We start from the raw sequence: 13,063 nt of genomic DNA on the forward strand, positions 1-13,063 counted from the left end.
AAGGAAGATGGTTGTGAGGTTTTTATTTCAAAACAATTTCACAGACATAGTTAGTGCATACTGAGATCACCCAGCAACACTCAATACACTTCATTTGACATTTTACAGGAAAACAAAAGCTGAAAATATGTGAAATGTCTTTGTTGTGGTTGCTCTTGTCTGCGTCTGTTTATGCCACAGTGGGTTCGATACTTTCCTTCACAGCTCTTTTGCTAATGGAATAAAGAAACACGAGAATGCCAAAGTTAGAAAACAACCAGCCAAGAGGTAATATTTTCAATCACAATTTTTTTCACATTTCGATTTATCAGAACAGAACATATACCTCTTCATTACTTTGGACAAGACATTGTTGATCCATTTAGCATCAGGGTCGACACAAACTATTTGGTTGTTCTTTTTGGTAATCCTGAGAAATTTAGAGGAAAGCCTTTTATTAGAGGAAAGCCTTTTCAAATGAAAATATGTAGCAATATCTGTATGACTCACATAAAAACATGCAGCTAATGTGTTTCCCTATAAGTGACATTTATTTGTGGCTCTGCTTGAGCTGTGTGGGCTAAAGAGCAAATAATGAAATGTCACATTTTAAGAGCTCTGTGGTTTGTCTTGCACTGCTTTGCACATTTCTCATGCGTGTGATTTAAGTATGTGGCATGCACAGAACTGAATGACTTACACAATCTCGGTTTGTCGACAGTGTGCACCTTGAGGCAGAATTTCAATCCTTTTGAAGAGCCGAGGTGGGATTATGGATGTAGTTGTGGTTATACAGCGACACTTGTTGTTGGTAGCAAAACCATCCATTGGGAATGCTGAAGGAAATTGTGTGTTTTGAGTAATGTAAGTATATTTTATCAGAAACAAATAGGCAAAATAATTGACTCCGTAACATTTTACTCATTTCTATACAGAAAATAAATTATTCTGAAGTACATTATTACCTTTTTAATCTGAAAACCACACCTGTTTCATGCTAAAAACCTTAAAAATGTTCAAATATATATATATACTGTATATACTGTCCCGGTATATATATATATATATATATATATACCTGGACAGCATATCACTATTTTGTCTTTTATTTTTTTATTTACTGCACAGAATGGTAAACAAGCATAATGTCAATAATAATTTACAACATTAGGAATAAATAATGTTAGGTGGCAAAAGAGCAGTGATAGTCTCTTACCAAGCAATGCTGTGAAGCAGCAGACTGCAGTAGCTGCCAGCAGTAAATGTGTGCGCAGGGTCATGTTGATGCCGAGATCAGGGGACTGGAGCAGGTTTAGGATGAGAGATGTCTTGTGCTAGCTTATATTGATGCTCTGAAGAGGAAGTCAAACCAGCAAGTGGGTGAAAAAAATTTGCGTATTAGATGGATTTTTTTCACATTTTTTCTCCTAAAGACAACGGAAAGAAAGAAAGTACGTTTACGTCATCTCTATATGCCATATTATTTAAAAAAAACTAATTTAAGGATTAAAACAACACTGTAAAACTTTTCTGTAGTTTAGCAGCAGGTTTGCCAGTAACTTACTGTAGAAGTTTGTTTTAAACATATACTTACCTATTTCTTATATTTTCTTTCATAAATAAGACTAAATATCTTATGTCACTTTTCTTGTTATGTAATAAATGTATAGGAATTTAAGAAGTTTTAAATATTTTACTAGAAGACAAGACGAAAAATGCTTAGGAAGAATGTCATTTTTTGCATTGTTGCTGTGCTAATTCCAGTTTCTTCTTGCTCATTTTGAATCTCAAAATCAAAGTGCTTTAATTTTGATTGGAGAGTTAAATCAAACTGAAAACAGTACTAATAGGAAAGTAGTTCTATGTAGTAATTAAATCTACAGAAAGTTACAGACAAACCTGCTGCAAAACTACAGCAAAGTTTTACATTGTAAAAAAAATTATATTCAGAAAACCATTATACTTTTATTAACTTTAAGTTTTGATAAACAATCAAGCAAAGAAATACCTATTTAACATTCAAATCAATGTTTTTTTCCCACACAAAAATATGTATTATTTACAAATGATCACAATGGTGTGGTCTTATAATGAGTCTTCCACCTGTAAACAACACCTTTCACTGTTTTTATTGCAATGGATTTCCTTTTCTTGAAGGGATAAATAATCTAATTTCAGTTTCATATTTTGTATCCCATGGGTGAAACTTCATAACCATTGATCTGAAGGTCTGGACTAAATGGGTCTGTCCTTATACGTACTCCTCCAGACGTTCTGTACACAGATAACCATAACTTAACAACTGTGTTGTAAGATATAAAAAAATGACTGAAAAAAATAACTGTCAGTGATGCTACATATTAATATAGACATGCAATAACTGGAAAAAAGCAAAGTATAGCCTTATCTGAAATACTGTATGGGTGTGATCCTACAATCTGGATTTTTTTAAGGAAAGGGCACCAGGTCTATCTGTCATTTATTCCACTGAAGTAATAACATACCTTAAACTTAACATTTCAATCATTATTGCCCTGAAGAAAAGATTCAGTGGATTGAACACACATTGACCTGTTTTATCAAGATGTCATTACCCACACTACAGGCAAAGTTCTCACATTTGAACTATTAAACAGCTTATAAACTAATCATTAAATATCAAACCAAAATATGTATGTCACTTTTTAGTTTTGGGTGGAAAAGTATTTGTAATACTTGGAAATAATTAAATGTAAACTAAACATTTATGACACTTGACAACTTGTCTGACATTTGAGTGACATTTGTGAAATATTTCAGGTTCTCAAGAGAACGTTTCAACCCTCTGATTAGAATCTACTGTCACTTGATGGCTGATTCTTGCCTGAAGATACATCAGTGAGGTTTCATTGTGTTCATTTATTTAACCAACAGATTTTCAGAAAGTTTTCTCAATCTATTAAGCGTTAATTATATTAATACTTACCGTTTCCAGCATTATTTTATATGGGGATTTTGGTGTATTTACCAATCTGTCAATGTATTTAATATTGCTGAGACTTGTTTACCAAAATAGTTTGACAATAAATACTAGTGCCACTTGGGACAGACAGAAACTGCAAAATAAGGGAACAGAAAATGCTGGCTTGTGTTGAGAAGAGGAGTCTATTTAAAGAAAACAAAGCTCTAAGCAAGGCTTTTTTATTACCGTAAACTGAAGCATCTTCTTGTGTCTATAATCTGAAGTGGGATTCCCGAACAATCACATCATTAACATTTATAACACTGCACTGCAGTTTTATTGTGTCACACTAATCCACTAACATTACATTTATTAATTTACCAGACACTTTTAACCATTTTTACACAAATTCAACATATTTTGATTGTTTTATTAGTGTCTTGTATGTATAGCTGGTCAGTTATTATTTATCAGAAATGATTTTAAAACAACACACAGCAGTACAGGGTGGCACAGGATCCGGTGAATTGATTAATTCCATCAAGTAATAAGTTAGGGGACATGTAGAATAGCAGGCATGGGTGACATGCATATAATATAATTAAAATCACTTATGGTATCTTGCTTGCTGTGCAATTACACATAATTGCAAAAAAAATCTGACTAGAACATTTATGACTACATCCCCAATGTGAAAAATTACAGTCAGGATCTGAACATCCTGCTCTGACACACAGGCCTGTCATGATCCGATCACGAAAGACCGGAAAATCACCAACAAAGATGAAAAGATCATGACACAAGATTGAATTGGTATCCTATTATGGAGTTAGAAGTTGGACAAAACTACGTGAGCGTGTAAACACAGCGCGCAAGCAGATTACAGCTGCGCGGGCACACTGAAAACGCTCGCGCGTAAAATGTAAACCTGTAGAGATCGCAAATCTCTAACTTGAACACAAACACCAAGATTGTGCACGTAAATCAAGACTTACGAGGGGAAATAACAAACCCCCAAGTCAAAGCAGTCGCTCGCGCACAGTATTGACTACACGCGCAAGTGCTACTCTACGCGCGCGAGCTGGGATTCTTCACGCGCGCGAGTCATTTTGACTTTGGCACTAAGGGGGCGGGACACTGCGATTTTGTGACAACAAATGCCATTGGCCCTGCTCCTTTCTGGAACTCCCGTTGTGATTGGCTGTTGCTGCCGCCCTCAAGTCGAGGACAGAACAGGAGAGATGGCAGGAAATTGGGGAAAATAGGATCTAAGGAATTCACATTAAGTAATATTTTATATGTTGGACCAAATGCAGGAAAATGAATGTGTGCAGTAAGGAGATTTATTAGAAACTGGGTTAATATAACAAAAAATCAATTTATATGAAAGTCCTTCAGCTCTGCATTCAGCCATAGCAAATGTGCATTACCAGTGGTCACCTTTTCGTAGATAAGTCAGTAAAATAGATCAGTAAAATATGTTATGATACAGAGTTTGGTTCCAAAATGTGATAACTCCGTTTAAAAAAAATTCAAAATGGAGTTACCATACACTTCATATATATATAATATTATTTACGTTTTCGATGTTCCGCGTTTAAATCCTCCGACGTGACGGTCCAGGCAGAGTTGGCGCTATAGGGTGTAAGTGAGGGGGCCATTGTGTTCATTGGAGGGGCACCTTGCTCACCTCACAACTGTAAACACATAATGAAAAAAATATGTATAGCACACCATAAAACAATGGCATCATTATAACAACACAAAAGAGCGAACAACACAAGAAAGCGAACTTTTTGGCGTTGCTGCCTTTGATTTAAAATTTTATAAATAAACATAATTCAAGCACTGAATCAGCCTGTATCTTCAATTTATCAATGAAAATGTAATAAAAAAAACTATTTGTAAATGAGTAACAACAGGTTTAATTAAACGGCAAATAAAAGAACTTAAATGCGCAGAAATATTTTCCTGTATGCACAATGGTAAATGCCCGAGTTTTTTGTTTGTTAGGCAGTGCATACAAAGGCTTTGCAGAATGCAAGCAGCCTTCGAGCTCGTATTCTTGAACATCACTAGCCTACTGCGCAAAACATTGTTGTCTGTTGTAGCCTATTTGAAGAAACGACTGACATTCTAGATTTGTCACGATGGTGCGTGGAGAGAAGAACCAAAGCGCAGGCAGGCGTGAAGGGGTTAACAAAACAAGACTTTAATAACAAAGAACAAAACAAAAACCCACGAGGGGGTGTCAAAAACAGGAACGAACTAAAACACAAAACCAGAAACCAAACACTTCCTTGGTGGGACAAAACCAAACAAAACACGACACGACACGACACGACACGACACGACACGACACGACACGACACGACACGACGTCCAGGGGCAGGAAAACCAAAAGAACCAACACGGCAAGGTGAATAATAGTAAACACACAGGACAGGTAAACACAGCACATCAAACGTACGTACACATGCAATACACGAGCACAGGACAAAGAAACATGAGGGCATTTATAGGGAAGACAAACGAGGGATAACGACACGGGGCAGGTGTGGGTAATCAAACACTCAGGGAAAGATAACAAGGAAACGAGAGGGGCGGGGCCAATGACGAGACACTGGAGAGAACGCATATTATTGTCAAAAGGACAATAATATGTTTCTCTCCACACATAACCAAAGACTTTGTCATGGCTCTGCTACAGGACCAAGAAAAACATGACTAAATGAAGCAGAGCCATGACAAGATTGCAGTGCTCTAACTCTATGAGTAATTTAATAGTGATGTATTTGGCCTATGACATGTAAAATAAAAAGAGTATAATAATCTAAAAGCTATATATACAATTAAGTTAAGATTATAAACGCTGGTATTAGATCTAGAATTTGATATTTTATACATGAAAGGCAGGAGTAGTGGTTAGTCCATAAAACAGAGATTATATAGCTTCATCTGATTTAGATAAGCAAAGTTTGAAATTACATTTATCAAAATGATTTAAACAAAAAGTACAAATCAACTCGCTTCACAGAGTCATCTGTCTGTCTCAGAGTCTTTCACATGCTGAAATGGCTTGGTTTTCTTTAACAAGAATACGTGAAATAATATAAAGTCTATATCCATATGATAGGACCGTCTGCTGTATTAACGAGTTTCTCTATCGCTTGGCATGAGATAAAAAGCGATTGGTCTGTATTATTTGTTTACCCACATAGCTTAATGTGTTCAAAAACACAGAATGTAGCCTATTCTTGTTTTTAACATAGTCTAATGAGCCTTTTTAATGGCGACATAATTTAAAAAGAGATGACTTTCTCACTAAACCCTAACAAATAATTAAATATTGTTTTTATGACATTTTTTTACTTAAACTTTTAATAAATATTAAAAAATATTAATAATATTAAATAAATGTAATACATTAAAGTTTTATGGTTTATTAGACATGCTTTTCGCTTAACAAAAAATCATTTATCTCTTAAAAAGAATACAGAACATGTCAAGCATTTAAAAGTGAAAGCACTGGCATGGTGAAAGCACTACCATTAGCTAATGCTAAAGATTAGATAAACACTGGGGATATTTGTACAGATTGTGACGTAAAATGTAAGTAAAACATGTCGAATCTTTAGCATTAGCTAATGCTAGCGCTTTCACGAACGGCCCAGTCTTCAGCAGCTGACATGCTGTGGGTCCTTCTGCACTCTTGAAGTGATGACAAGACAATACAATACAATACAAATTTTATTTATATAGCACATTTAAAAACAACTGGTGTTGACCAAAGTGCTTTACAAAAGCCAGAAAAGACGAATATATATAATTTATCTATATAATAAAAAGAAAACAAAGAACATTAAAACAGGAAAAGACAGTGAAAACAGAAAAACAGAAAAGCTAAAAAATTGAATAGAAGACAGTGCTAAAATCAGAAATCAGATATGATTAAATACTGATGAGAATCAAGGGATATTAAAAGCAATTGAGAAGAAATAAGTTTTCAAAGCAACTTTAAAAATTGACACAGTTTGGGCGGATCTGATGTAGGCCGGGAGACTGTTCCATAACTTGGGGCCGACAACCGAGAAAGCACGATCTCCCCTGTTCTTGAGTCTAGTTCTGGGAACAGTTAATAGATCAGAATCACCTGATCTAAGTGATCTTAACTGTGAGGGTGAATGAAGTAATTCAGATAGGTACTGTGGGGCCTGGTTCCGCAAAGACTTAAAAACGAATAACAAGACTTTAAAATCGATTCTGTGTTTAACCGGTAGCCAATGGAGTGAGATCAAAGCTGGTGTAATATGTTCACTTTTACGCTTCCCTTTAAGGAGCCGTGCTGCAGCATTTTGAACTAGTTGCAAACGTGAGATACATGTCTGAGGAGCACCAATATATAAAGAATTGCAGTAGTCTAATCGTGATGTTACGAAAGCATGCATAACAGTCTCAAGATTCTTAGTGGACAAATAGGGCTTGACCTTGGCTAAAAGACGAAGATGATAAAAGCAGGACTTAACTACGGCACTGATCTGCTTGTCATATTTGAGGCAGTTGTCAATCAAAACCCCAAGATTCCGAACACAAGACGTACTGTATGGTAGCAACGTATGGAGATCAAAATCATGGGTGCTGCGATCATTTGAACCGAACAGGATGATTTCGGTCTTACTCTCATTGAGACTCAAGAAATTGCTGGCAAGCCAGAGTTTTAGTTCGTCCAAGTAGTCCAATATCGGCTCTAAAGCAAACTTATCACGCTTTAAAGGCAGGTAAATTTGTGTATCATCAGCGTATAGATGAAAAGAGACCCCGTATTTAGATAGAATAGAACCCAAAGGGAGCATATAGAGATTAAACAGTACTGGGCCGAGGATAGAGCCCTGAGGAACACCAGAGCCCAGTTGCATTTTGGTCGAGGACTGTTGCCCAATGCGGACAGAGTAACTCCTATTGGTTAAATATGAACGGAACCATTGTAGCACCGTACCCTGAAGGCCCACACATGCTTCTAAATGCGATATGAGGATGTTATGATTGACCAGGTCAAAGTCAGAGCTGAGATCTAGCAAGACCAAAGCCATAGATTGCCCAGTATCAGTGGTGAGCACTACATCGTTCAAGACTCTTAAGAGCGCTGATTCAGTGCTGTGACGGGCTTTAAAACCAGACTGGAATTTCTCATGGATTTTATTTTCATTCAAAAAAGACAGAAGTTGACTTAAAACTGCTTTTTCTAGAATTTTTGAGAGAAAAGGCAAATTTGAAATTGGACGGAAGTTACTCAGCAGCGTAGGATCCAGATTCGTTTTTTTAAGACGAGGTAAAACCAAAGCATGTTTGAGACAGTCAGGTACGGTCCCAGTGTAAAAACATTTATTGATAAAAGACAGCAAGTCAGGACCAATGGCTTGAAAAACCTGCTTAAGGAAATGTGTTGGAATCACATCTTGAGGGCAGTTAGTAGGTTTTAAAATTGCGATAATCTCATTTAGGAAATCCAAAGAGATAGGCTCAAAGACAGACCATGTGGAGGAGGAGACAGGGACATCAAGTTGGATATAAACTGACAGAGGCATTTGAGATTTGATCATTGAGATCTTATCATTAAAATATTTAGCAAAATCCTCACAAAGAGAATCAGACATTTCCGGAAATTGATTGATAGGAGGATTGAGAACAGAGTCAATTACAGAAAACAAGACATTAGGCCTGTTGCTGTTAGATAGAATCAGCTCTGAAAAATAGACTGTAGTATCAGGGTTGATGTTAAAAATCCTTAGGTCTATGTTAAATTGTAATATAACGTTATATGATAACACATTTTACTGATCTATTTTGCTGACTTATCTACAAAAAGGTGACCACTGGTAATGCACATTTGCTATGGCTGAATGCAGAGCTGAAGGACTTTCATATAAATTGATTTTTTGTTATATTAACCCAGTTTCTAATAAATCTCCTTACTGCACACATTCATTTTCCTGCATTTGGTCCAACATATAAAATATTACTTAATGTGAATTCCTTAGATCCTATTTTCCCCAATTTCCTGCCATCTCTCCTGTTCTGTCCTCGACTTGAGGGCGGCAGCAACAGCCAATCACAACGGGAGTTCCAGAAAGGAGCAGGGCCAATGGCATTTGTTGTCACAAAATCGCAGTGTCCCGCCCCCTTAGTGCCAAAGTCAAAATGACTCGCGCGCGTGAAGAATCCCAGCTCGCGCGCGCGTAGAGTAGCACTTGCGCGTGTAGTCAATACTGTGCGCGAGCGACTGCTTTGACTTGGGGGTTTGTTATTTCCCCTCGTAAGTCTTGATTTACGTGCACAAGAATGTTTTTGTGTTCAAGTTAGAGATTTGCGATCTCTACAGGTTTACATTTTACGCGCGAGCGTTTTCAGCGTGCCCGCGCAGCTGTAATCTGCTTGCGCGCTGTGTTTACACACTCACGTAGTTTTGTCCAACTTCTAACACCATATCCTATATAGTGGAGACTTGCTTTAGACTTGTATTGTTTTTATACCTGGTAAATGCACAACCCTAAACCTAACCACAGAAACTGTTTTGTATTTTTTTATTTAAATAAGGATTCTTAAGCATCTTTATTACTCAATTTCCTGTTCTGATTTTGCTAATCACGAATATGCGATAATACACAGATATGCGCAATACATTATAACCCTATTGCTTGTACGCCTCATTGCACAAATTACATTTAGTTTTTCATTACTGTTTTTATATTTAGAGTAATAATTATGATCTAATAAAATGTATCTTAACATAAAGCCCAGCATGATTTCTTGGTCTGAAATATCCATTACATCCAAAAATATCCATTACATCCAAAACAGCAAGCGTGTGGTTTTAATAGCGCGATCATTAGGGGACTTTGTGGGTGGTGTGAATGTATGTTGTCTAGAACCATGAAGCATTTTTTTCCACTTTCCGATCACGAAACGCTGCAGGCGTTATAGACTCGTGCTGGTGTTTAGCGAGTGTGGTGGCGTTCAGAGCTCCACTTTATACGTACACAGACACTATGACTCACACCTTGGTTAACACATGTGGACACTTATCAGGATCCTTCATATAAATGAAGTGTCTCAAACCATAATTCTTGTTATTCATCCTATTATCTAATTTCCAACACCCCCCTTGTCATTTCGAAATGAAAGGTAAAATTCCAAAATCTCTAGATCTCTCAAGAAACAGTCCTTAAATCTAATAGGCTAAATGATTCATGTAAAACACAAAGCTATAGATGGATTTCACTGATAGGGCCTATTTCATAATATAAATATGTTGTCATATGTTTAATGTCATGTGGTGGTATACTAATAATTAATGGTAATAAAATGTCGTTTTGGATGAAACTACTAATAATAGCTACTAAACACCATGTTGCATACTTGGCTACTTGGCTCTTAAACAGAGGATGCTATCCAGCAAAGCGTAAAAGCATAATTCATCTTCAAAATGAAAATTCTGTCATCGTTTACTTACCCTGGAGTAATTTATAAACGTGTGGGATTTTGTATTCTGCAAAACACAAAAAAAGATACTTTGAAAAATGTTGGTTACCAATAACCGTTGGTCCCCATTGACTTGTGGACACAAAACTAATGCAAATCAATGGGGACCAACAGTTTTCTGTTACCAACTTTTTTCAAAATATCTTCTTTTGTGTTCTGCAGAAGAAAGAAAGTCATACAGGTTTGAAATGACAAGCGGGTGAGTAAATAATTACAGAATTTTCATTTTGAATGTGAACTATCCCTTTAAAAGGGTTTTCTTAGCAATGGTAACACATTTTGTAACAGCTATATTGTGTCAGTTTGTATGAAAATTGACACATCATCTTTTTTCATCATGCAGCAAACATATACTGTAGGCCTAATATTATATAATACTTCACTGCTATTTATGTTGACTGTGTGTCAAATTATTTTGCTCCGACGACTCTTGACCTAAAACATATAGTCTTTTTTGTGTGTTCTCACAATTGTGAACACTTTGCTATGTTGCCCATGCCCACCTTTTCTAGAAAAATGTTTTCTTGCTTTCTGTATTAACTATTTGATGTTCAAATATAGCTGTTTTAATAGTCATATTACATCCTAAAGTCGGTTCTCATATTTGGAGAACTAATGCCAGTTAATGTTAGTTTTTAATATGGCTATATGGATTGAAGTAAACAACTTTATTATGATGTTTGTTTTGGCCTTTAGTGATATCTTGCCTCACATCTTGTAACGCTAAGTCTTCTTGCTTTTCAGTGCCATCTACTGTTACAAATAGGGTTAGGAAAACACACTTCACGCAGTGGTCTTCGAAATGGTTTTATTCTTGTACATTTTTTGATAAGTTCAAATAGTAAAAATATATAAAACAGCTTTAAATAAATCAAATGTCATTTTCCACACAGATTATTGTCTGATGTATGGTCACTCTTACATTGTAACAAAATCAAACAACAACATTTAAGTTCACATTACTTCCTACTGTATGTCCAGAAGGGGGCACAATACAACAAGAAAAAGTAAAGTGTCAAGAACAAGCAGTAACAGTAAAATAGCAGAATGTACTGTATTATCAGCTTAAATGCTTCTTTCTTGCTTCTGTTTACAGTATATTTTTTGTCAAAATATCTGGATTTCAGCATTTGCTCATGTTTTAGAATGAAAAAAGAAATAAAAAAGAATCACTTCCATTATTACACCCTTATTGAGTAAATATAGACTATAATATCATGTGTACTTAATGCTGAGCTGTAGGTTTGAGTTCTTATGCAGATAGTAGATGCCGTCCCAATGGTGATTTAGGATTCAGGCAGACTTTCGTTTGAGGTTTCTTTAAAGTCACACTGTGAGCAAAAAATAGAGATTTTAGAGATTTAGCACCAGAGATAACATTTTGGTTAACTCTCACACAATCTGAATAAAAATCACATTACACAATCTCAGTGATGTCACAGAATGCACTTGGTTTGTGCACTTTCCAATCCTTGACGTTATCAGGTCTCAGTCTATCATATGTTTTAGAGCACAAGCATCTTTGGCCTCTGAACATCCGCTGCCCTGTAAGCAAATGTTTGTAATGCATTTAGATGTTGTTATTCAAGATTAACATTTATCTAGACTTCAGATAACCTGTTCCACTTGCTTGTCATGTTTGACTGTTGTTTAACTGTATGCCCAAACAGAATGAAAAGTAAATCAACTCAAAATATTTTGCACAAATGTATGAAACTAATGTACAATAAATAAGCCAACACAGAATAAATGCTACATATAAGAAAATATAAGGAAATATAACTACATATAAGGAAAAAACTACAATTTGGGATTTAAAAGGAAGCATATTGCAAAATGAACTTACCTTCATTGAAAGTTATGCAGATCATAAAGACCAAGCACAATAATTTGATGGAGCGGCTCATGTTTGACCTCAAGATAAGATGCACAGACTGAATGAATGTGAACTTAAAAGGGCTTTTATACAGCTATAACCATGGGAATTCCCTTGTATTTCCATTACAAAATGACATCATCCTTATAGCAGCCCCAGACTGAAGAACTGAATAACAAAAAGAAGCATTGTTTACTACTTGACTACTTCAATTATTAATTGTGCTGAGATAACAATCTTTTGAAACAATAAAGAAAATGCACTAACACTATTTTTCCTTAAAAACACAAATTTACATGATTTAATAATCAATGTTTTTGTTTAGTTTTTTCCTCCAGATTCTGTAGATCATTATATTCTGAATACAAAAATGACAGTAGTATTTACAGGATAGTACTAAATACTATAGAAGAATGTGCTATTGATTTCATCATTCTTACCAGTATCGAAACTGTAATGTCATATTGAGGAAGATCCTGTTTTAATTTAGCAAAAACTCAGAAATTTGCATTTCAATTAGTAGTGTGGATGTTATGGGATTTCTCATGTTTCCCATTTCTTTCATGAGTGGTCAAAATGAAAGCAGTTAAAAATGGAAAAGGAAAGTTACATAGTTTTACTTTCACATTATAGGGCCTATTGTATTGCCTATTGTATTGTCTACTTTAAAGTTACAATAAGGCTTAATTTTATAAGATCAACAAAAGTCATTGCATGAGGCTTTTGAT

The 13,063-nt window shown here is 35.5% G+C and overlaps 1 protein-coding gene across 1 annotated transcript; it reads right to left on the reverse strand.

The window, feature by feature from the left end:
* Nucleotides 1-2: 2 nt before the first annotated feature.
* On the reverse strand, nucleotides 3-1,305 carry LOC130571915 (C-X-C motif chemokine 13). The gene is made up of 4 exons (XM_057363232.1): nucleotides 1,196-1,305; nucleotides 680-815; nucleotides 326-409; nucleotides 3-212 (listed from the first exon to the last, which is right to left on the reverse strand). Exons 1-4 carry the CDS (start codon nucleotides 1,257-1,259, stop codon nucleotides 170-172), a joined length of 327 nt encoding a protein of 108 aa, XP_057219215.1. The 5' UTR covers nucleotides 1,260-1,305; the 3' UTR covers nucleotides 3-169.
* Nucleotides 1,306-13,063: the final 11,758 nt, after the last annotated feature.

Source organism: Triplophysa rosa, linkage group LG2 (assembly GCF_024868665.1).
Source record: "Triplophysa rosa linkage group LG2, Trosa_1v2, whole genome shotgun sequence".
In the NCBI taxonomy this organism is placed as follows: domain Eukaryota; kingdom Metazoa; phylum Chordata; class Actinopteri; order Cypriniformes; family Nemacheilidae; genus Triplophysa; species Triplophysa rosa.